This window comes from Podarcis erhardii (genome assembly GCF_964252035.2).
Source record: "Podarcis erhardii genome assembly, chromosome: 9".
Classification (NCBI taxonomy): domain Eukaryota; kingdom Metazoa; phylum Chordata; class Lepidosauria; order Squamata; family Lacertidae; genus Podarcis; species Podarcis erhardii.
The window spans coordinates 29,990,386-30,013,813 of NC_138512.1; the positions used below are offsets into that span (position 1 = coordinate 29,990,386).

The 23,428-nt window shown below is 43.0% G+C and overlaps 1 protein-coding gene and 1 long non-coding RNA gene across 34 annotated transcripts in view; one reads left to right on the forward strand and one right to left on the reverse strand.

Annotated features, from left to right (window-relative positions):
* LOC309349491 overlaps positions 1–20,463 on the forward strand; it is a 75,928-nt gene extending 55,465 nt beyond the window's left edge. For 3 of the 4 annotated variants that reach the window (XR_014159960.1, XR_014159961.1, XR_014159962.1), the window contains exon 4: positions 20,328–20,463. This is a non-coding gene — a long non-coding RNA (uncharacterized lncRNA). Of the gene's footprint in view, positions 1–10,472; positions 10,650–20,327 lie in introns of all 4 variants that reach the window. The other variant, XR_014159963.1, reaches the window with a different exon arrangement.
* The window catches only part of TENM3 (teneurin transmembrane protein 3), a 1,299,256-nt gene that overhangs the window by 25,333 nt on the left and 1,250,495 nt on the right, over positions 1–23,428 (reverse strand). For all 30 annotated transcript variants that reach the window (XM_081875189.1, XM_081875187.1, XM_081875177.1 and 27 more), the window contains 3 exons: positions 20,338–20,570; positions 19,577–19,731; positions 15,906–16,780 (listed from right to left, as the gene is read on the reverse strand). In XM_081875189.1, coding sequence (XP_081731315.1) covers positions 15,906–16,780; positions 19,577–19,731; positions 20,338–20,570 — 1,263 coding nt within the window. The remainder of the gene's footprint in view (positions 1–15,905; positions 16,781–19,576; positions 19,732–20,337; positions 20,571–23,428) is intronic.

The window sequence follows — 23,428 nt, forward strand, 5'->3', positions numbered from 1 at the left end:
GTATAAGGAAGGCAGAAAGGAAAAAGGGGGGGAACCGGGAGGCTAGTGTGTGGTACAGCGTCCAGTGAAAGAGGCACTTGGTGCATGTGTATGTGCAACCCCAGGGTATTCCCCTGGGGTAGAACCAATAAGTACTTCGTTTCCCAGCAGCGCAAGCTCGACTGGGCAAGGAAAATTGGGAACTGCATGTGTGTGTGTTTGGTGTTTGGGGACGCTGCACAAGGACCATATTAAATATGGGAGGGGGTGGCTCGAAAGGTCCAATAACTCCCCTGCAATGCATGCTGAACAATTTCAAGAAAGGATTCAGCGGAGACTATGGCATTGTGATGACGCCAGAACGCTTGCGCACTCTGTGTGAACTGGGAAGAAACATAGAGGCTCTAGCTGGGACAGGGCAACAAGGAGTATCTCTTTGAGGCTGAGTATCTACTTAGGGAAGAGTTTCAGACTCAGATGTAGCTCTGGGAGCGATGGAGGGGATCGCTCCAGAGATCCCTTAGGCTATCCAAGTTAGTATATAGAACTAGAGTGCATACAAAGCTTTCAGATCTCTGGACCTCAATGAAGGCAAGAGTTCAGCCAGGCAGAGTTGGAGAATTCTCTGCTGAGCTGTGGCTTTGGTAGTAAGGCAAGCCTCCTAGTTTCTCCAAAGCCCATTACTGAACTGGGAAGCACATGAGCCTTGCAGACCTCCAATAGTTTTGATCCCTATAGTAACTACAGCTTGACCAGGAAGGTCAACCTAAATCCCAGAATTTAGTTAGGGAAGAGCTGGGTACCTCTGTGACCAGCGGCAATTTGGAACACATCAGGGGAAACCACCAGCAGCACCCTAGTTTCTCTGATGACTAGTGAGAGGTGGTCTATGGCTAGGAAATACGAAATGCTTTCAGACCTATAGCAGTTACAGTTGAGACAGGGAGGACAATTTAATTGGTGTTCTTAATCAGGCACCAGCTGGATGGCTCAGAGCTCAGGTGTGTCTCAGAGAACACTGTAACAGACCCCTGGTTTGAGGCTTAGGCAGAGGAGCCTCAAGAGAAGACCTGCATCTTTGTGGCCACCACAGTTGACAAGTTAGTTGCCACAGAAAAAGGATGAGGGAACAGATGAAGAAGCAAGCCGGACACCTGAAGCTGACCACAGGGTGTGAGCAGCCAAGGTCAGGTGTCTGCTGGCAGAGCTACTAGAAGTTTAAAAAAAAAAAAAAAAACTGCATAAAACTAAAAAAAAAGAGGAAGAACTTTCTCCATTTAACTTGGATGAGTTTGTGAACATGGATGAAGTTCTAGAGGTTTACGTGATAATAGAGAACCCCCCCACCCCCCTGGCTGAAGAAATATAAGACTGATCAATGAAATTAAAGGAGCACAGGCAGGAAAACGCCTCAAGAAGCCCATTTACCAGGGATCCGAGGCAAAAGTGCCGTGGTGGCCCCTTGGGAGGACAGGGACAGCCCCATATCCTCAAAGCTCCACCGCTGCCCCGATATGCGGCCCCAGGAGCCGAAGCAGGAAAGGGGGGGGGCTGCCAGCCAGCCCAGAAGTACACAAGGCAGAGCCCAGTGACCAGGTCCTGGATGAATTATACCCCAGTCTTACAGAATTGAGGAAAAAGATGAGCAAATACAGAAGTTCGACCACTATGTATCGAGATGCTGCAGACGCTTATCACAGGGGTCGAGAAAAAGTCTTTTGAAAGTACCTAAAACAGTGCAGATCCAATCAGCCCACGTCCAGTGTAGAGGCAGGGACAGCAGTCCTGCCCCCCCTTCGCGTGGTTTTTGACAATCCGCCACCTCCACCCCCTGCACCTCCGGCAGGGCAAGACGGTGCTCACAATGTCTCTGCCCCACCTGCCCCGCCACCGCAGCCTAGGACATTCACCCTTCAATATGTCCCCCTCACCACCACTGATTTGATGAATTGGAAGACCCACACCCCTGCGTTTGCTGAGAAGCCCCAGGCAATTGTGGACTTGCTATCGTCTATATTTGCAGCACATGAGCCTACCTGGACAGACTGTCAGCAATTGCTGAACACTCTCTTTACTTCAGAGGAAAGGAGGAGAATATACAGGCTTTAGAACACCTAAAAGAACAGCAGGTTCAGGAGGCAGAGTGGCCTCAACGATATCCCTTAACCAACCCACAGTGGGACCCAAATAATGTGGACAATCGCAATGCTCTAAGTACCTATCATAGGACAATGTGCAAAGGACATTAGAACCAAAATCCAAAAACAGCCTGAGTTCCAGGGCATGTGCAGATCTCAGATCATGGCCATCGCCCAGAAGGTGTTTGAACAAAGAGGAGAGACTGAGAAGAGGGAAAAAAGCAGTGGAGGAAAGAAAAGGCAGCAGTGTTAGGCACGGCAATGGCTCACAGCACAGGGATCCGAGGGGTCCGCCGTAGCCACTCAGAGACCCGCAGCCAAGGGGGAGGAAGATGCCTGCTCAGCAACAGCAAGGCCATAAGAATTACCCCTGTAAAAGGCTGCATGGAGCCAATTGGGAAGTCTGGTCAAAATGCATGTATTACTGACTGGCAGAAAAGCAGCTATGGGAAAGTACACAGGCTGAAACAGGCTTTGCCCAGCCCATTAAGAAGTTTACAGGCGCAGTGGAGGCTTGTGAAGCAGACGTGGTTGATGCTCTTGAGCAGCCGTGGGTTGTGTGGCAAGCAGTGAAGACGGCATGTCAGGCCGCAGTAGAAGCCAGACCAGAGGGGCCTAGAGGATGCCCAGAAAGAGTACCAAGCCCAGAGGGGGCTGAGTACCAAGCCCAGAGGGGGCTGAGGTTGCTTTGGGAAGTTGTTTCTATGGTTCAATGCATCTGTGTGATGGACTGTGTGTTGGAGAAAGGCTGAAAAGGCAGTGGCAAGCTGTTCCTCAGGCAATAGAGCACCCAAAAGTGGGGGTGCAGGCCAGGCAAGCCATTCCAAGAGTTCTGAGGAGGCCAAAGTCTCCAAGAGTTATTTGTCCTTTGAGGTGAAGTCCAACAGCGAAAGGCATTGCCATGCAATTGGCAGCTGGATGCAAGGCTAACATCTATACTGATTCTAAATATGCCTTCTTAACCCTGCATGCGCATGGCGCCCTATGGAAAGAGCCGGGAAAGCTCTGAAATACGGTCCAGAAGTTGAGACGTTACTAGAAGCTGTATGGGCCCCCAAAGAGATTGATGTGATGCACTGCAAAGGCCATGGCAAAGGTCGGAACATGGTCACTAGAGGCGACCGGAAAGCAGATAATGCAGCTTGTGAGGCAGCTCTGAAACCTCCACCAGTGGTCACCACCGCCCTCAACCCAGCTACCCTGTTGCCGGTAGGAGAAGGTGAGGAGCAGACGCACGATTGCATTGAGATTATGGACACAAGACTGGACCAAGAGAAGTGGCCAGAGGAAATCGATTGGCAGACAGAGTGGCCAAGGAAGCAGCCCTGGAACCAGCCCCAGCCTCAGTTATTGGAGCAGTGGTCCCAGAAGCGATCTTAAGCACTGCTAACAAACCAGATACTATGAGTCCACCCACATGAGGCCAGATGCCACAACCAAGCAGCTGGAAAAGTATGTCTATATAGCCAACCTTTATCAACTGGCAGCCCAGATTTCCAGGAAATGCCTGCTATGCCAAAAGAATAATCCCAGAACTCACTCCAGATGATGTGGAACCGCGTTACACCCTTGATGAACGGCAGTGGGCCAGCCAAGAAGGAGCAACGCTCCAGGAAGGACCAGACAGCCGTGTTTTTGGTGCCCCAGCATCTGGCCAGCGTGATTGTGAAGAATTACCACGAATCCACCCATTTGGGAAGCCCAGCTGCTAAAGCACATAACTAACTGCTGCTATATCCCAAAACTGTGTCCTGTGCACCAACCAAGAGACTGAGATCACCCTTTGAGCTTTTGTATGGCAGGCCACCTCCTTTCGTCCGAGACATCCCCGCCAGTTTGGGGCAGATGAAAAAATCACATCACCCAAGGACAAGTGCAATCCCTTTGTTTGTCGTGTGTGTGTTTGCTTCCTTTCCAGGTATTCCCTCGAGCGTACACCGTGCAGTCCCGCGGCAGCCTTGTTGAGCCGGTTCACCAGTTCCTCTGGGTGACAGCGTCTGGCGACCCCCTCATCCCCAACTGCAGTGAAAGTAGCCGAGGTGATCCCCTGGGTATATCAAGAAGTCGGAGGGTGTCTGGACTTGCAAGAGAAATCCTGCTGACCCTCTGAAGCTGATCATCACCTTGTGTTTGACGCTACCGGGAATGCGTTAGGCCACGGGCAACGAGATCCTGCGACTACTCATCACAAGGACAGTCACAAAGACTTTATCTTTTCTCTCTTATTTTCTGTATTGATTTGCTCTATGTCTTATTGCCCTGACCCTACCGAACCATACCAACCCCATTTGATAAACCAGGCCCAAATCTTACTCCAGGTGTTGCATGGGTGGGAGCCTTAACCAGGTGTGCATTAAAATTACTGAACAGGTGTCTGTAAATTCTGCAGCCCCACCTGTGATTATTGTGGTGGCTCGAGTCTCCCAAAATCCCAGAATACTGCCTGAACTACTGGGCCTGGTAACTCCACCCTTGAATGTGGCAGGGTATTCTTGTGGCTGCATAAGAGTTGCCACCCAGTAGACAGACAGGGCACCTAGTTCCAGAAGAATTGGATGGGAGGGGTGCCCGAGGGCAGCATCCCCAGGGTAGAGACTTGCTCTCCAGCAAATTTAGAGGCACCACTAGGACTTTTGGTATTGGGACCAGAACCCCTTGATATAGTCACCCCGTGTGTCAGGCCATTGCAGGGGTGGATATATTCTTGTGGGTGCAACATCATTTACGTGGAAGAAGAAGCCCCTTTTGGATATAGTACTCTCCCAGGAGACCACAGGGGTCTCCACCCACCGGGAATGGTTGGGAAGTTGATCCAAGTGGTAGGAGCTTCCGAAATAAGGTGGAGAGTCACCCCTGAGGCCCAGCAAATAATTGAATATGAATATCAGTGGGCCCTTCAGCAGTAAAAGAATATTAGGAATGACCCCGAGTATTGGTGGGAGGAACTATGGAAATATTGAGGTTGGTGGGTAGGAGTGGTATGTACTGCCCTCTTTCTTTGGATGTTCATGTATTTTTGCTGGCATTGGCCAAAGCGGGAAAGAGTCCCCTGGCCTCCCATGCCAACTTTTCCCATCTGGCTCTCTATGATGTGGTACCTATTGATCCATCAAAACGAAAATGATGAACCGGAATTGGTCAGCATTTTCGTGATGGAAAGGGGGGAATGAAGGAGTGGAGACCAGAGGTCCACTTTGGAGAGCCAGACTGAAGCCATTTTATAAGGAGCAAGCTAAAAGCTAAAAGCTATCTCTCTTCTGTTTGCAAAAGCATTCTTTGCAAATGCAGCAAATGTGGTCTGAGCACTTCACACCTGCTCTAGCTGCTGACCCAATTCCAGTAAACAGACCGAGAATAGAGCGAACAACAGGAAGATGTAGCCCACCACAAATGAGCAACAGGAGAAGGTAGCTCGCCACAAGTCTAACAGATGGTCAATGCGGCTTTACTAGGAAGGGTATGTAGGTCAAGAGGTTTATAAGCTTACAGCACCACCTTGCGGATAATGCAGCCTGGAACCGAAGGGCCACCATCAATTCTTTAATTGGTTGAGTTTCAATTAATATGCATAAAGGGGAATGTTTGAGGGCTGGGTCAAGGGCTGAACTGTGCTTTTGCCAAAAGGTATAAAAGTTGTCTGCCCCTGGTGTTCGTGGGCATTCTCTCATTTTTCCTGAATGTACCCACTTTGCTTTGCTTGTCTGACAAATAAACCAAAGTCAATAAAAATATTGCTGCCTGGATTTTTCCATTCTGGTCTAGATTCTGAATTTACAGAATCTGAAGTCTCTAACATCAGTTCTGTTTTGTTGACCAGTTTAATTTCTTGTTCTTTTTCACTGTGATTCAAATATGAAACTTTCCCATGACAAACAATTTCCACAAGCAGCACATCTAAGGCTGATCTAAAAGCTTTACACAGCCATTAATCACATATCCCATTTCATAAGAGGCCTTCAATTTTTAATTGTGTCACACAAGATTTAAAATATATTGCAGTTGTACCTTATTAAACTTGTAGTCATTTTTATGCCTTTACTTAAGCTCTATTTTTTTCCTGTGAGAGCTTAAGTAACCATTCACAGATTGATTTCTTGCTCTTCTTAAAACCATTTCTGATTGCTAACTACAAGACTTTTGTACAAGGGCAACCTGTCAGTGGTAATGATGATCACCATCTCAAACATTTGATCTTTTACTCCCTTAACTACTGGAATTCTCTCTTCTGAGGTCCATCCTCCTTACTTTTAAAATTACATTCCCACCCAATTTGTTAGTTTTTCTAATCTATACTCCTGCCTTTCACATTGTTCTGTAATAATTTTCAGAACACCCTGAAACCACAGGAGAAATATGTCTCAGATTTAATTTGACAACTATGAAATATGTCTGATTTCACATCAAATGCTTTTTACTCTCTGCCCCTGCTTATTATGTGTTTATGTGAGAAGATAAATAGCTCTTCTGTTAAACAAGAGGCAGGCTTCTATGTCACACACCACCAGAAATATTCCCAGGTACTGCTCCTTAGAGGCAAAACAGCAAGAAACAGTGGGAGAGCAAAGCTACTTATTTCAACAACATCCCTCCCTCAAAGCGCTGTGATTGGAGAGCCCTGGTAAAACCAGTTGCTCTGATTACAAGCTAAATTTGTCCATCACAAAGGAAATCTCTCCTCACCCTGGCATTTTCCTTGTATGGAAAGCTTAGAGACACAGTTTTGCTTTTAGAAGACACAATGACTATATTCACACATCCTTTTATTTTAGAAATAATGAATATATCTCACTTCTTCCAAACTAACCTGAAAACAGAGCTACCATAGCAATGGAAATAATAAAGGGGAAGAAATGGCAGAATAGAGACAGTGAGGCCAAACATCATTTTACTGTGGGATTTTCAAGTTTGTTCTTATGAACACAGCTGCCAAAACACAATTAAGAAGAGTCCACTTTTCCTTGAATGATTCATGTAAGCCATTGCATTCTGCAATGTGATAAATAAAACCTTTGCAAAGAATAGAAAGAATGTTAACCTGCCAGAGTAAAATGATAATGCTTCACAAAAAATAATAATAACTGATCTACTTGATGTTCATCGTAGCCTTGTAGAACAGGGAATACCAAAACAGAAAGAAAAACAAATACAGTCACTGAAGAAGAGCAGATTTACAAATTTTGGGCAGAGCTGAGGATGTGAAGGTAGTAGCACAGCAAGAACGTGGGAAAATTGAACAACTAGATGCACACTGAGTGTAGGAGCTACAGAATACATCCTCAGTCTAGTCTGGTCCGGCAACACTCTTTGGATGTGATGCAGAATTTCTGTGTTTCAATGCTGCCCATTAAAAAGCTCAATGCTCAGATAAAAATAGCATGGGGAAAAGTCTACGCTGAATGATATCTATGATACCTGTGCTTTCTTCATGGAATAAGCCTTCGGGAGAGGGGAGAGCATTCAAATCAAACTTGCAGCCACCTGTCACCCTTGGAGTGGAAGTGCAGTCCAGTGCTTTACCACCTGATTCTGTTGTATGTGAAAACTGGGCCAGGGTCTCTGATTTTGACAGGGTCAAAGTTCATTCTTTTTTGAAAAAATGTCTGCCCATCCACTGCCTCCTAGTCATTATAATCCTATGTAGTCTTGAAGAAATTCATTCATCAAATGAACTGATGTCTTCCCTTTTGCTGGGTTATTTCATCTGCCTAAATATGTTTGTGTTGGTAGCCAGATGGCAGCATGGGGTAGAGGCACTGATCTGCCCTCTTGGCAATTTAGTCACTGCAGCTTATGGCAGCGGGGAGGGCGGCTCATTGTAGCGGCAGGACCACTGGATTGGCTCAGCTACTACGTTTGTACCATTTTGATCTCCCTTCCCCTTCCCAGCAAGCAGCAGTGATTCACCTGTTGGAACATTAGTTAATCACTTCTGCCCCACAATGCCATCCGCTACGTAGTTTGGTGAATTATGAGCCTGTTTCTGTGTAACTGCAAAAGTCTATCATATTACTTTAAGTTGCTGATGTTTCACAGTTGAACATGATTTTTTCACATCTCCTTCTTTGGTTTTGTAATGTATTGGACAGTTTGATTTGTGAACCACTCTTGGATTTTCTACATTAGGAGCGGTATACAAATGGACCTTATAAATAAATAAAAACAAAGAGATTGGGGGGGGGAAGCTTGTGTGAAGGCTTATTTGCATAATCGTTTATCTCAACATGACAGCCTCTTCCCTCCCTTCCACTTTTAATTTGCTTGTATGGTCAACACACACAAAAACAATGTGACATGACACAATCAATCAGAGCTGCTAAATGACATATATTACCTTGCCACGCCAGCATACTAAAAATGTGCATTTGTAATCAAGTGGATAATAATAGCAATTTGTTATTAAATAATTATCCCATAATGACCATCTTACTGTAAAATAGTGTAATAAGAAAGCACTAGGAGGGAAGGTTTCCACCTCCTATCCAAGACTGAGTGCCTGAAGAGACACCACCCAGAGAGTGAGTTTTCTCCCTCCACTTCCTTTGCCTGCAGTCACGAACAAAGCCAGTTTTGCCCCACAGCAGGTGTATGAAGCAGACAGAGCAGCATCAAGTGATGCTATTCCTATAGTCATTGCCCTGGAGCTGTAAAATCAAAACTGTTGCCTTCAAGTTAGGATCCAGCAACCCCGTTGGTTGTGATTTTATTAGGATTACCAATAAAATGCAAATCTCTCATACCCTATTCCTATGACTAATCAAGAATCCTAAGTACAAATACTGTCTCACAAAGGGTCCTCCTACATTTCCCCCAGCATTCCTGAATTGTGAGGTTCAAATGAAATGTTCAAAATGTTCCCCTGGAAAGAAAGAAAAAAATCCACAATATTTGAGACTGGAGGCAAAAAGTGTATTTCAAAGCCCTGAAGCCTTTTCAGATGAATTCCCTCTGGCACATTCCTCTGATATATTGAAAGGGACGATTCTGTTGATCATACCCTTGGCAGTGTTACTATTCTGGCATTATGACACCCTGGAGATTTCTGCATGCCAGAAAAATACCCAAGTCCTCTGCATTTATAACGGAGGCTTTATAATTGTGCTCAGATCCTTTCAAGAGCAGCCAAGTGCTAAAAGTTTGTGGATGAAAGTTACAGTGATTTTTAAAAACCCAACTATTAAGGTTTCAGGATGTCCCACAGTTCAAGGGAGGGTATTGTATTTCAGAGCAGAACTCCACAGAACAGTTACAAGAGTGTCAGTGTCTAGTCTTTGAAAGCTTTATCTGAAAATTTAATAAGTAATTGTGAGTTTTAACTTATCACCAACTCTTTGGATCTAACTTATGGTGAGTCTTTTGGGGGAACCTCAACTGACTGCCAAGAAATTCCTTATCTGAGAAAAGGAATACCTAGAGAACTCAGACATCACAAAAAAGGGCTAACCCTACCAGTTTGGATGTTACCTTTTTTGTGTGGGGGGTGGGGAGACTCAACTTGGTTAGAGTTGCAGTCACACATTACTCTCCCATGCACTCACTGTGGGAAGAAAGTTATGTGGCTGGAGTGTAGTTTCTTATGGCATCTTCCTGATGCTGCAACTGTAAATCACAATCTTTTGCAAGTAGAGATCCAAGAGATTGAGTAGGATACCACATTCAAATGAAGAAGCCCCAGCCTCCCTGACAGGGGTGGGCATTGCTGGACCCTTGCCAAGGCCCACACCCCTGGACACTCCCTCAGCCTCTTTGGTCACCTTCCCATCCCCTTTTGTGTTCTGTGTTTTAGTTGGTAAGCTTGCCCTGTTTTAATTGTGTGTGCATAAGCTGCTTTGGCTGAAGAGGGGGTCAAAACACTCCAAATAGATAACTGATTATGGGCAAGATGTGTTAAAAAATGTAAGGCAAGATGTATTTCTAAACTTTTTCTACACTGGGTGTGGTGTTTCAATGCAACACTACCTTCAGTGCAGCACCAGGGTCCCCTACAACTGTTGTACAGCTTATATTTCTTTGTAGAATTATGACCGAACCACCACAGATTTAATTGCATCTACTCCACCAAACATAATTTTTCACGTATCACATTTTTTGCCTATGTGAAGTTCCTTTTGTGCATGTGTGTTAGAGAAAAAAAATCTGTACAGGTGAGGTGTAATAATGCAAATGCTTAATTTGCTGTGAGTCAGAAGCAGAAACATCTGCAGCATGAAGTAACCAAAGCTGAGCTCGGTGGCCTTTGCAGGAAAATGAGCACAACTTTCTCAGTTGTCTTTTTCTCATGCTCTTTCAAAGTTTTCGGTTATATAATGCTGCAGAATAGAGCTGATTGAACTAAACTGATTCATGTATTTGTTCAAGGCTAACTAGCTATCCAGCTAGGTGAAATGAAGGGAAGCTGTCTGTGGTGAGCCATAGCTGGAAAAAAGCACCTGATCACAGCCAGAGATAAAAAGCCTGGAGAATGTTTGGAACTGAAGGGTGTGGGGAAGAGAAGTACAGCACAGCGAGAGGCTGAAAGGCACAGTAAGGAGAAAGGTAAGGGGGGGGGGGACAGAAGCTGCAATTGGTTGATTGCATCTGACATATGAAGGAGGTTTTGCCACAATCAACCTTGGTACTGTTTGAAAAACAGCTGCAATCCGAAACGTATTTACCAGGAAGTAAGCCCCACTGGCCACAATAGGACTTACCTCTCAGCAAACATGCAAAGGGTTGTCAGTAAGTGGCTACAAAAATCCTATGCTGACTACGCTGTTGACATTACTCTTTAAAGCTGAAATGTTTATGAATTCATGGAAGTGTTTTAGATGGTAGAATTATCATTTCTTTGTTGGCAGTCTCCTAAGGCTCTTACAGTGGACTAAATATTTAAACTGAATTTTCATGTGGAGTCAAACATTTAGTTTGTATTTTATTTTCATTCTGGGTCACAGGTACAGGCATTTTTGGCATAATTTTGATTATATGCAGCTGCTGGGAGAAATCATCCAAAAAGTACAGCTTTAATGACATCAGCAGTACCAAACAGTGCACTTCATTTTCCCCCCTGAAAGAAGTGTTTGTTTTGCATGTTTTTTAGCTCAAGGAGAGCATGATTCTGTCACTGTGTGTGTTCGGGTGCAAAAGATTCAATTTGCATGAAAAGGTGAGCTATTAAGGATCTTGCAGCACAGGGCAGGCTGAGATAGCTCAGTTGGTAAAGCATTAGGCTCTTAACCTCAGGATTGTAGGTTTGAGCCCCACATTGCTCAAAAGCTTTCTGCACTGCAGTTGGACTAGATGACCCTCACGGTCTCTTCCAATTCAACAAATTCTATTATTCTAAGTCAGGGGTAGGCAACCTAAGGCCCGGGGGGCCAGATGTGGCCCAATCGCCTTCTTGATCCAACCCATGGTTGGTGTGGGAATCAGCGTGTTTTTACATTAATAGAATGTGTCCTTTTATTTAAAATGCATCTCTGGGTTATTTGTGGGGCATAGGAATTCGTTCACTCCCCCCCCCCCCGCCCAAATATAGTCTGGCCCACCACATGGTCTGAGGGATGGTGGACCAGCCCACAGCTAAAAAAGGTTGTTGACCCCTGTTCTAAGTTGTAGGTTTCTTGCCAACAAACCTCTACTGGCATAAAGCAAGGTGTGGCCTCCAACCTGCTATGCAGCTCATATGGGATCACATTAGAATGTAAATGCCCAACCTTCCTCTGGTTCTAACTTAAATCAAAACCACACTGTACCACCTATTAATTAGATATGAGAAACCAGAGGTTTCAGGAGGTTCATCCAACAAGTACTGCAAATCTCACCACCACCTAGGTGGAATCTACACACATATAAAAAAATGCACCTAGTGTCACATTTGTATACTGCACTTTACAACACATTTAAAATGTTTTATTTCCAGCTGTATAGCTGAGTTCTTAGACACCCATTTGTTAAACAACAGATTCTTTTGGGCACACATCTGGAAATCGCCCTTTCAGAACCACCTCTTTGTACAATTAGCTTTCCCCACCTAATTCCAACCCCTGCGTTCTCCCACAAGGCCCACAGTTCCTTTTACCCAGCAGTCCCTCCTTCCCTTCGCCTAAGTTAGTAAGCTCCTAAACTGATTCATGTATTTGTTCAAGGCTAACTAGCTATCCAGCTAGGTAAAATGAAGGGAAGCTGTCTGCCTTACAATCAACCACTTCTCCAGTGTTCAGACAGAACATAAGCAATGATCAGTACCAATTATCTGTCTTTAAATCCTCCTCCGCTGCCTTTTCAGATTTACCATGATTTTTTGCTTTCCCTGCTCTCCAACTGTGTTAGAGACTCATCTCCTCTTTCTCTCTTCCTGGGAACACTTCAGTAGTTATTCCCATGAACGTAGCCAGGATTTTTGTTGGGCCAAATTTGTTGAACTCCCCCCCCCCCCCGGCTATTCCCATGGTTATTCCCAGCATTCTTAATAAACTACAGTTCCCAGGATTCATTGACAGGTAAATTAATGGTGTGTACACAGCTTTCCTGATCAATGTGGAGGAAGGTGGAATCTCCCAAAACTGGGCTTGAATAACTTAATATGGAACTTCAAGGAAGGAATATTCCCCCTGCCTTCCCCCAGCAACCCAACTCATCTCACATTGCTCCAGAGAAGCTTTTCAGGAGCTGCAGCAGGCCAAAAGTTTCCCTCCATGAAACTTCCTTAACATATCATAGGATCCAAGCCAGCATATACAAAACGACCAGAGCTATGATTGATATGTGGGTTACTAACAGCATGTGCAAACAATGTGTACTCAGTTTGTGTCTTTTTAATTATTTTCTTTATTTAGTAAATTTACATTCTGCTTTTCCTCCCAAAGAAGTCCAGGGTGGTAAACGAACGATAAACAATAAAGGAGGACTGCCTGCTACAAAACCTGATAGCTGTAAGCCTCTTAGCAGATCCACACCATACATTTAAAGCAGATCCAATGCACATTTAAAGCAAAAGAATCTTGGGAACTATAACTTGCCCTTCAGAGGGTTACCACAATTCCCAGAATTCTTTGGGAGAAGTCATGTACTTTAAACACGTGTGCACATTTTTTCCTGATGCAGACGGATGCCAACCAGTGTCTGAATACCGATTGCTATGAGGCATAGAGCGGGAGATGGCAACTGTCTTCATGTCCAAGTCATGGGCTTCCCAGGAGGCATTGGGCTGGCCACTATTGGCAACAGAACACTGGGGCTGCTCAAACTTGGAAGGTTTTCACAGAATCTGCATGCCCACACATCCACATGTGAGCATAAAATGCCACCCTATCTCACCCCATCTCCAATTCAATTTGGATTTACCATTTCCATGGAAAATCCATTAAAAAAAACACAAAAAACCCTGTTTTCAGCAACACATTTCTGATGTCTGAATGACCCATTTGCAATACAGTACAGTGGTGCCTTGGGTTACTTATGCTTCAGGCTACATACGCTTCAGGTTACAGACTCCGCTAACCCAGAAATAGTACCTCGGGTTAAGAACTTTGCTTCAGGATGAGAACAGAAATTGTGCTCCGGCGGCGCGGCAGCAGCAGGAGGCCCCATTAGCTAAAGTGGTGCTTCAGGTTAAGAACAGTTTCAGGTTAAGAACGGACCTCCGGAACGAATTAAGTACTTAACCCAAGGTACCACTGTATTAAGCCCCCATCTAGAAGGAACATGATGTTCTTGGGAAATGCTTTTCTCAGCAAAATACAAGGAAAGGCAAAGACCGTGACTCTATGTATCTTGACGAGAAATGCAGCAATTGAAATATTCATATCCTTCACAAGGCAGAAGAACCAGAGTGTAAGCAGTAGTAGCATATGAAGGAGCACCAAGATTAGGGACCTTTCTTTTAACATACTGCAGGGCAACGAAGTGTAGTTTTTGTGCCATCTGCCCCAGCACATCTTACAGTATTAGCTGCCAGACATGACCAAAGGCTGGTTAACAAGCTACCATTTTTGTATCACCCTAATGGGCTGAAATGAACTAGCTTGGTTATGAGGCTGGTCTAAGGCATTAAACAGGGCCTTTCAGCAGGCAATTGAACATCCCTCTCACACAGACCAGAGGTTCTATATTTAACAAAGCTGGGCAACTGAAATGGCTCTTCAACCAGAAAGTAATTATTCAGTTCATGAAGCACACTGCTGTAAATCCTCCCTAAGATTCAAAAAAGGCAGACATATAAGCCACTTGATACTGAATAAAATCTTTTAAAAGGCCACATAGAAGCCATTAAAGTACATTCAGAAGTCCTCAGCTATTTCCCTAATGGGATTAAAACAGCCACACAATAACTACAAGAAACACGAGGAGAAATTACTGCTAGAAATAAAACGCTGGGGTCTCTACCAGGCAGAATGAATGCCAGTGTGCTAAAGATGCCAGCTGTCCTCAGCAGACACATTTGTTCTGGAAATGCATTTCCCTCTCTTTCATTCCCCACCTGGTCCAACTCACAAGCTGGAAGACAGGGTTATTGGGTACATAAAAACAATTAAACCTTATTTACTGGGATGCGATAAACAAAGCACACCAGATTTAAATCATTTAAACAGAAAAGCCACAAGCTAACGAAAAAGTATCCTTAGTTTTGAGCTATTTTTTTAACATTGTCGGTCATTCTAATGGACCCATAACATTTATACAGCCCTGTGCCCTCAGAGTGGCCACTTTTCTTCAATTAGTCTTGACAACATTGAGATCAATGAACATTGTGCAGGAATGTCAGATTTGGTAAACCTCAAATCCCACATTAATTCTTACGGCTATGGTTTGTTGTTTTCAAACACAAACACACAAACTCACGCACACACACACACTTAAAAATATGGTGCTTCCAACAAAATTGATGAAATCTTTTATAACCTTAACATATCCAATGGCTATATATTTATTCCCACTGGAGAAGGATTCCCGTTTGCTATTAACTTGGGATTTTACTGTTCAGCAACAGAAAAAACATTTATAACTCTTGAAGAATAAGAAGTACATTTATTGCCCCAGGCTGAATAATTTCTCATCATTATGTTTCTACGTGCTTTTGGCAGGGCCAGAAAAAGAGAAAGATATGCAATGATGTACAACATGCAGTACAATACATCAGGTGTGCACTAATGCATTGGCACTAAACCTACCATCATAATCCTTTCATTTGTAAATCATTATAAAAATACATTTTGTATGCCAGCGGTTTTGTGCAACTTGGTGCTACTTTTATTTGAATTCAGTATTCATTTCCATTAAACAGCTTCTGCTACTCTTGCACCTCTAATGAGATGGAGAGTGGCCAGAAGTGATCACAATGAACACTACTAAACAGTTCAGGGGTCAGAAAATCTTTTGAATCCCTGGGTACATTTGCAAACTGAAGAAACTGACGTGGCCACTACACACACTGCAACCTACTCTATTGGCTACAGTGGAATGTTTTTTGCTAGGCCACATGCAGTTGGGGTCCCTTCGGTGGGGAAGGGACCTAGTGGGCAAAGGCTTCTGCAGGTGCACCCTTGGGTGCCATTTTAATGACCCTGATGTAATGTCAACAAGCTGGCAAGAAGAAAAAGAGCTACAAACAAGATTTGTAGAAGAGTTGGAAAAATAAATAATGCAGATATGACAAAGGGGGGATGCCAAGACGAGGCAGAGGACCCCATAGCTATTTCAACGTTGCACTCTTCTAATTGTCAGACAAAATGAGCCTCCCTCTCTTCCCCTTGTGATACTATGAAGCCAAGCATGCCTCCTAAAAACAGTATATGATTTTGTGTTACTTACTCAAAAAAAGTTGTCCATCCAGTCTCATCGCTTTTCGTTGCTAGGAGTCCACTGTTGCCATGATAGGTAAACAAGACTAGCTCCTGCCCTTGGGCTGTCATGCTTTTTAGACATCCATTGGTTCCTATAGTTAGCCAGATAACTTGGTTGTCAGGAGATACCACCCTCACTGGCATCCGGTTGGGATCTCGCCTTATACGAAGGGTATTTCCATTGCTGTCAGTTACAGCCGTGATGTCGTTGTCGTTACTGTAGCTAAAATTGTACAGATAGTCTCCTGTGACTAAACTCATCGTGTACTGATGGGTGCCGTTGACATCAAAGATGTAGAGTTCCTGATCGGTTGGAGAGGCAACTTCATAAAAATTCATTGAAGTCAGCAACGGTTTGTTCTTTGACACGGCTCGAATCCGAATATTTCCAAGATCAGCAATGTACAACGTTCCATCAGGTGAGGCAGCTAAAGAAGATGGGGCATTAAGTTTGGCATCTTTAGCATAACCATCACCATTTTGGTAGCAGTCACAGTTAACATCATTTTTGCAATCACACTCAGAGGGTATTCCAGCAACTAATGAGATCTCTCCATCAGTTGTGACTTGTCTTATTCTGTTAATCTTTTTTTCATCAGTTTCTGTAATGTAAAGCACTCCACTGTAAGATACAGCAATCGCTGTGGCTGATTCTAAAGTAGTCTGTACAGCATGTTTCCCCACTGTGTACTCCACTCCAGGAACTTGGCAATGCATTGGCCTCCCAGCAGCAATACGGACTTGCCGATTTTCAGTAATCTGAAGAACTACGTTGTTATCTAACACATATATGGAGTTATCCATTGGATTGATAGCCAAATCCGTTGGCCACTCCAGACGCACCTTTTAAAAAAAGGAAAAGTGTTTCATTAGCCAATTATTATCTTTAGCAATCATAGTTTTCTAACTGAACAAGTGCTAGAGATACCACTTTTGAAACAGTTCTCTGTTTTTCTGAAGTTACATAGAATTACATATATAAAAGAAAATGCAGTAGTTTAAATTATTGCCCCTAGGGTGAATATAAAGGGCAGGGGGGAATGGAACCAGGGAAACTGGAGTGCTGGAAACACTAAAACTGAATGCTAAAAACATTATTTTTATTTACATTTCATTTAGTCCAAGAGCACATGTTTGTAACGGTCCTGATTCAGTTAATGTTAGTCATGACTAAAGGTGGAATCCTAACCATGTCTACTCAGAAGTAAGCCACACTGAATTCAGTGGGGCTTACTCCCAGGTAGGCGGTGTTGGGATTGCAGCACAAGTTAATTGTGCTAAGTTGTTCCATTGGTTTTAATGGGACTGAGTCATGACTATAATTCTGGGTGAATCTGGCACTTAGAAATCATATATTTCTAAATATAAAATATGCCAATGCTAAATAAAGGTAAGATCTTTTCCAATATGACAGAGATTAATGTTTGCTATTATTTTTCTATCAGAATAGCAAGTCTCTTTAGTGCTGGGGGGAAACCATAGAAATCAATAGAAAAAGTTATCTGGTGTTGAAAAAATATATCACAGAGTTCAAAACTGCAGACTAGAGGCATTAGTAGAAGTTGGTATTAGAAACATCAGAATGCCAATACTTTTCTAATATATTTCTGCTCCACTTGTATTTTATGACTGTACCTCTTGTAAATAATTATGGTCTTCCCTACTGTCCCTAAAATTTATTGTAAAAGTAGACATAAAGATACATTTTTAGGTGTATAATACTGATACTTATGTTCTTAGAATAAGCTCCTTATCGCGAAGATATAGTATAAAAAACAGCTCAGGATGCTTCTAGACACCTGCTTATTCTAGGATTGGAGTTACAATATACACAATAGGTAAAGGGTAAAGGGACCCCTGACCATTAGGTCCAGTCGTGACCGACTCTGGGGTTGCGGCGCTCATCTCGCTTTATTGGCCGAGGGAGCCGGCGTACAGCTTCCGGGTCATGTGGCCAGCATGACTAAGCCGCTTCTGGCGAACCAGAGCAGCACACGGAAACGCCGTTTACCTTCCCGCTGGAGTGGTACCTATTTATCTACTTGCACTTTGACGTGCTTTCAAACTGCTAGGTTGGCAGGAGCTGGGACCGAGCAACAGGAGCTCACCCCGTCTCAGGGATTCGAACCGCTGACCTTCTGATCGGCAAGTCCTAGGCTCTATGGTTTAACCCACAGTGCCACCTGTGTCAATATATACAATACATATCATCAAATTGCCATCTAATCCAGAATTACACTTTCCCAGGAAAAGTCTGAAAAATACATAAATAAATACATAAACAAACAACCCATTTATGATATCGTAACTGTTTGAAAGGACCCTTTCTATAAATGTTTACTCAGAATTAAGTCCCCGTTCCCCCTCAGCAGTGAGGAGAGTGGCCATGGTGGCCTGGTGCGGTCATGGCAGGGTGTGATTTCCTCCCCTCAGCTTCAGCATGGCAGGAGGGGAAGCTTCTGTCTCCTCTCACCACAGTGACTGCTAGGACATGCTCGCAAGGTTCAGCAGCCAATTGCAAGCAAGTGGACCAGAGGGAGTACTTCCTCCTGGTCAGCTTTCTGGTCATAAAAACCAGCCGTGCCAGAGCTCAGGCCTCAGTCAACATTGGATTCTCCACCCTCCGTTCCTTATTAATGTGGCTTAATGGGCTGCCTGAGGGAAAGTAAGCATGGCCTTGCTGGACCTTGCAATGGAAGTACATGGGTCACCATATCTGGGGCCAGTGAGGAATTCTCCCTGCAGACTAATTAGGCCTGTCTGCAGGGATTTGCCTGCATCAGAGCAACTAACATAATTTCCTGGTGGACAATGCATTGGGTTTGATCCGTCTGGGAGGCCAGGGGATGGCCCTCCTTGCTCTGCTGTCATGGAGTATATCCTTAAAGGAGCCTGGGGTGCTACACATCCAGACTTCCATCTTGGGGGCTGATGGGCCATAGTGTTCCCTCACCAGTGATCATGGGAATCTCCTATATGTGATGCACGTTGCAAGGTGACCCTTAACCTTGATCAAACAGCAGTAACACTGGTTGATTTCAGGATACATACCCAATGCCTACTCCAGAAGCTGCTGACATCTGCTATCAATAGAAGTTGTGGCCTGATTAAATCCCAATACAGCTGCCTTGTGTTTTTACTGTGTGTATGCCCTCGGCCTTGGCTCCACTGCCCCTGGGTCTGCAATGGTACTGATTTCAAGCATTCTCCCCTCCTGTGTTCAGCAACTTGTATTAAGAAGTATTGCTACCTCCAACCGTGGACATAGCTATCATGGCCAACAAACCATGGACATAGCTATCATGGCCATGACATAGCTATCATGGCTAACAAACAGCTATCAATAGCCCTCTCCTCTATGAATTTTAGTCCTCTGTTAAGGCAATCTTGGTTGGTTGCAGTCACCGCCTCCTGTGGGAGGAAGTTTCATAATTTACCCATGTGCTGCGTTTAGAAGTACTTTCTTTTTATCTGTCTCGTATCTCCCAACATTCAGCTTCACTGGATATCCGTGAGTTCTAGTATTATGAAAGAGGGAGAACAACTTTCCTCTATCTACTTTTTCTATGCCATGCATGATTTTATAAACTTCTATCATGGTCCCCCTAAAACAACCAATAGATCTGTTTTTTTAAATACCTGACTGATGTGCATGCTGGTATCACATGTTAAAGGTCTAGCTGAAGTCAGATCATTTGAGCCAAGTAATGTTGATATGATTCCATTCTGGTCCACTTTCCTGATCATAGTCCCATCAACAAAGTAGATTAATCCATTTTTGTCTACTGCCACTCCTTGGGTAAAGAAACAAAACACAACACCAAGAGCTTGTTACTTGTTTTTGATCAAAACTATTCAACCTGTTTTCCTGCTCTGTTTGTTCATCTTTTCCCACAAAGCCAGAAAATTTGTCTTAAAATATTAACAAAAATGACAGGTTTTAAACATCACATGCCACCTCATGAGGTTTAACTGGTTAAAATTTAGATATTAATGTATGGTACTTTATTAAACATAGCTAGTACATTAGAACAACATGTATGAAAGGAAAACATTCTGCATGTGGGGGGTGAAATCCAACAAGCACTGCTCCTAATGGACTCATTTAAAATATTGCTTCTGGACTGGACCCTTTGCAATTTGCTCGGTATGAAGTCTTTGTGGCATAACTGGAATGTGAAAAAATATTTATAATGAATTATAATAAATCACTAATGTTCAGTGGGGGTGGGGAACTAAAAACCTCACTTTTTGTAGTTATACTTTTGGATAGCTTTGCCATTCACAAACTGAAAACAAGCTTTTGGAAACACTGAATAAATAACTAGATAGCATGAAATGCTCTTGTGTGTGCTGACTGAACTGTGTTTTGCTCTTCATAAATTGACAGTTTCCTCCACCTTTGGGGCTCATGAGTGTCGCTTCTACAGCCTTGCCACCATCACCACATCTGGCTTCGTCAAATGGAAGGCACTGCTCCCCAGTTCCTGCTACCACTTCAGCATTTTTTGTCAAGTCCTTTGCCCCAGTGAGTGACTTTGGACGGTAAATCCTTCGTGTGTTGGTGTCAGAAACATACAATTCTCCTGTGACTGGGTCAGTTGCAAGGTAGTATCTATGAGCCGGGTTACTGCTGCAGAAAGGGAAACAACAGGTTTTAGCACAGTAAGCAATATTCACTGTTACATTTCAAAAGACAGTCAATCAATTGGACTTAGAAAGCAAATAATTGAAGCAAGCAAACCCTGTCGCCATTCAAAAATTAGAGTGAAGACAGGCAGCCATAGCTGAGTGTGGTGGAAGTGATCTTAACACACATTCTTAGTCTTGGGGACCAACAGCTCTGAATGCAGCAAATCTGTGTTCAAACCATTTTTATTGCACTGCAGTGTCAATCTCACTTCACCCCTAGTCATAATGGTATCAAAAAGGCCCAATGAAAACATGGTATGCTTGCTTCTTACTTTCTGCAAAGTATTTTCAAGGGTGGGAGGGGAAACAAAAAGTGTTGATGTGCTGCTGTTGTTTTAAACACATTGTATGTTATGTGTGAACTCTGCTGACTCTTAAAAGAGAATGTGTAAGCGAAAATCAGTGGTTTTGTTTGAATTAAGTGTTTAATGTAATGTTGGTTCGTTAAAAGTTGGTTAGTGTATTACTGTTTTGCAACTGAGAAACAGTCAAATAAATACATATTTTTAAAAGAGTGTTGATGTATGGATTCTTCCACCTTGTGGAAAGGTAATGGAATAAACACCTTTTTGGTTCCTTTGAATTATATTAATGTGCAAACGTCCTTTTGAGTATTACCTTCAAACCAACAGCACTGGATTAGATCACCCTACAGCCTGTGTTTTTCAAATTGCACCTATGTCACTAATTATATTATTTCAAGTAATCTAGGCCACTTGAGTACATGATGCATAATATTCATAAACAGAAGAGACTGTTCATGCTACTGAGTGGAAGGCATGTAATTACTGGATGTGATTTAATAGGTCAGATGGCATATTTTAGAAGTAGTTCAGTTTCTTGTCTTAAGTCATCTTAAATCATTGCAAACTTTCACTTAAAACTACCGAGTATGTTGGACCATCCTTCTATGAAATAAAGCCAGTTTTCAAAAAACATAGAGCACATGACACCATAAACCTTATACAACTGAAACATTTCTCTCCTATGGAATGAGTAGCTCTAGAGAATACATTTGTTGCTCAAAGATACAATCCAGAAGCTTAATTAGTTGCATCTATGACAGTGGATCTGAGTTATGGTGCTCAGAACTGGAATGAATATATAGATGGCAGTGCTAGTGCCTGCTAACACACAGAGCCCAAGCGCCACGGCAGTCAGTTGCATCTCTAATGTGTTTGCAAATGCAGTGCTAAAATGTATCTACCAATCTTGGTGATATCTGAGCATCTGTTCACAAAACATAGTGCCTCGTATTTCATAAATATAACACAGTGCTAATGTACTTCTGTTTGCAAAAGGCAACCGAGGCCAACATAAACAAGTTGTGAACAAATTACATCTTGGAGCACAGACATTTCTGAAGTATACAACTAAAGCAATGTAACATCCGAAACAAAATAAAACAGCAGCAGAATAGGCACAAAATAAAATCAGCAACATGGTATAACAATACTGTGAAAGAGCTAAAACCACTAAATGTTTTTAAAGACTGAAATGCCCAGGAAAACATAAAGGTCTACACCTGGCACTAAACTGGTGAGCCCCTGTAGGTAGGTTATTCAATTACTAGGGAGCCACCACAAAAAAGTCCTATCTCTACCTCATCATGTTTGGCATGGGCACTTTAAGAAGCACCTCTGTGTAGATGACTTTAGGACCCAAGCAAGTGGTGGAGTTGATTGTCAGGTAACCTGGTCCAAAGCAGAGGCAAATTTAGGGCAGTGCGACTGGTTCCAATGCACTGGATACAGAGTCTAGGGGGTGCTGGAGGGCTTCACAACTAGGATGTAGTCAATTGAGCAGAAAAAGGGTTTTTATTTGCCTTTTTTAAACTTCTGAGTGCTCTATTAACTAGATTTAGCTTTTCTCTATTTCTGAGAACTAGCCACGTAACTTAAAAAAGGTTTCTGTGCAACCCTGAACCTAAACTATGATGGTAATAATAGATTTAAAAGATAGATGTGCCTTTTTATATATGTACTTTTAATCTTTTTGTTCATTAATGTGCTTATTTGTTATATACAATTCTTTTTTTGAAAAGCACCAGGTGTATGGATAGTGCTTTAATTATCAGCATAAAAAAATCTTTATATAAAATCCAACTTTGGATAAGTTTCAGGGCAATTAGTTTGGTTGTAGAATGATGAACAGTTTAAAATTAAAGCTTAGAACACATAATTGTGGTTGGTTGGATTTTTAACCAATGTACTCCATCATTAATAAAAGGAGAAAGTGAACACACAACACACACACACACACATTTATTATTTGCATAGTGAAAGAGAATGGCCCCAAATAGCATATTAATGTAAAGAAAGTTATCTTTGGAATTTTATAGATGGAGAAGTTTTAACTTAAATGGTAGAAATGGTCTGTACAGCTTTAGGTAGAGACCTACATGAATGAATGCCGTATCCTGCTCCCCTGCCCCCAAAAAACAGCACAAAGAAAACACGATGTCAGGGACAAAACTAAACTAGAACCTGTCTCCCTAACATGTTATGTTTCTACGTGGGAGAAATTTCTGTACAGCAGAGCATTCAATAATCTGGAGCCCCATGTGCATCATGAAAAGGTACATCTCAGGAATTGGTTTACTACCTCAGCCTTGGTTGGGGAAAGATGTCAAATGATCAATGTTCATGGTTATATAACTGCCCTGTAAACAATTCAGAACAAATGCTCAATAAAGACGGGACATAGTCTAACCACTGCGTAAGCTTTATGCCAGCATATGAGGATGAATGCTGAATGAACAAGTCATCTGATTTCTTTGCCATTAGGATTATTAAATCA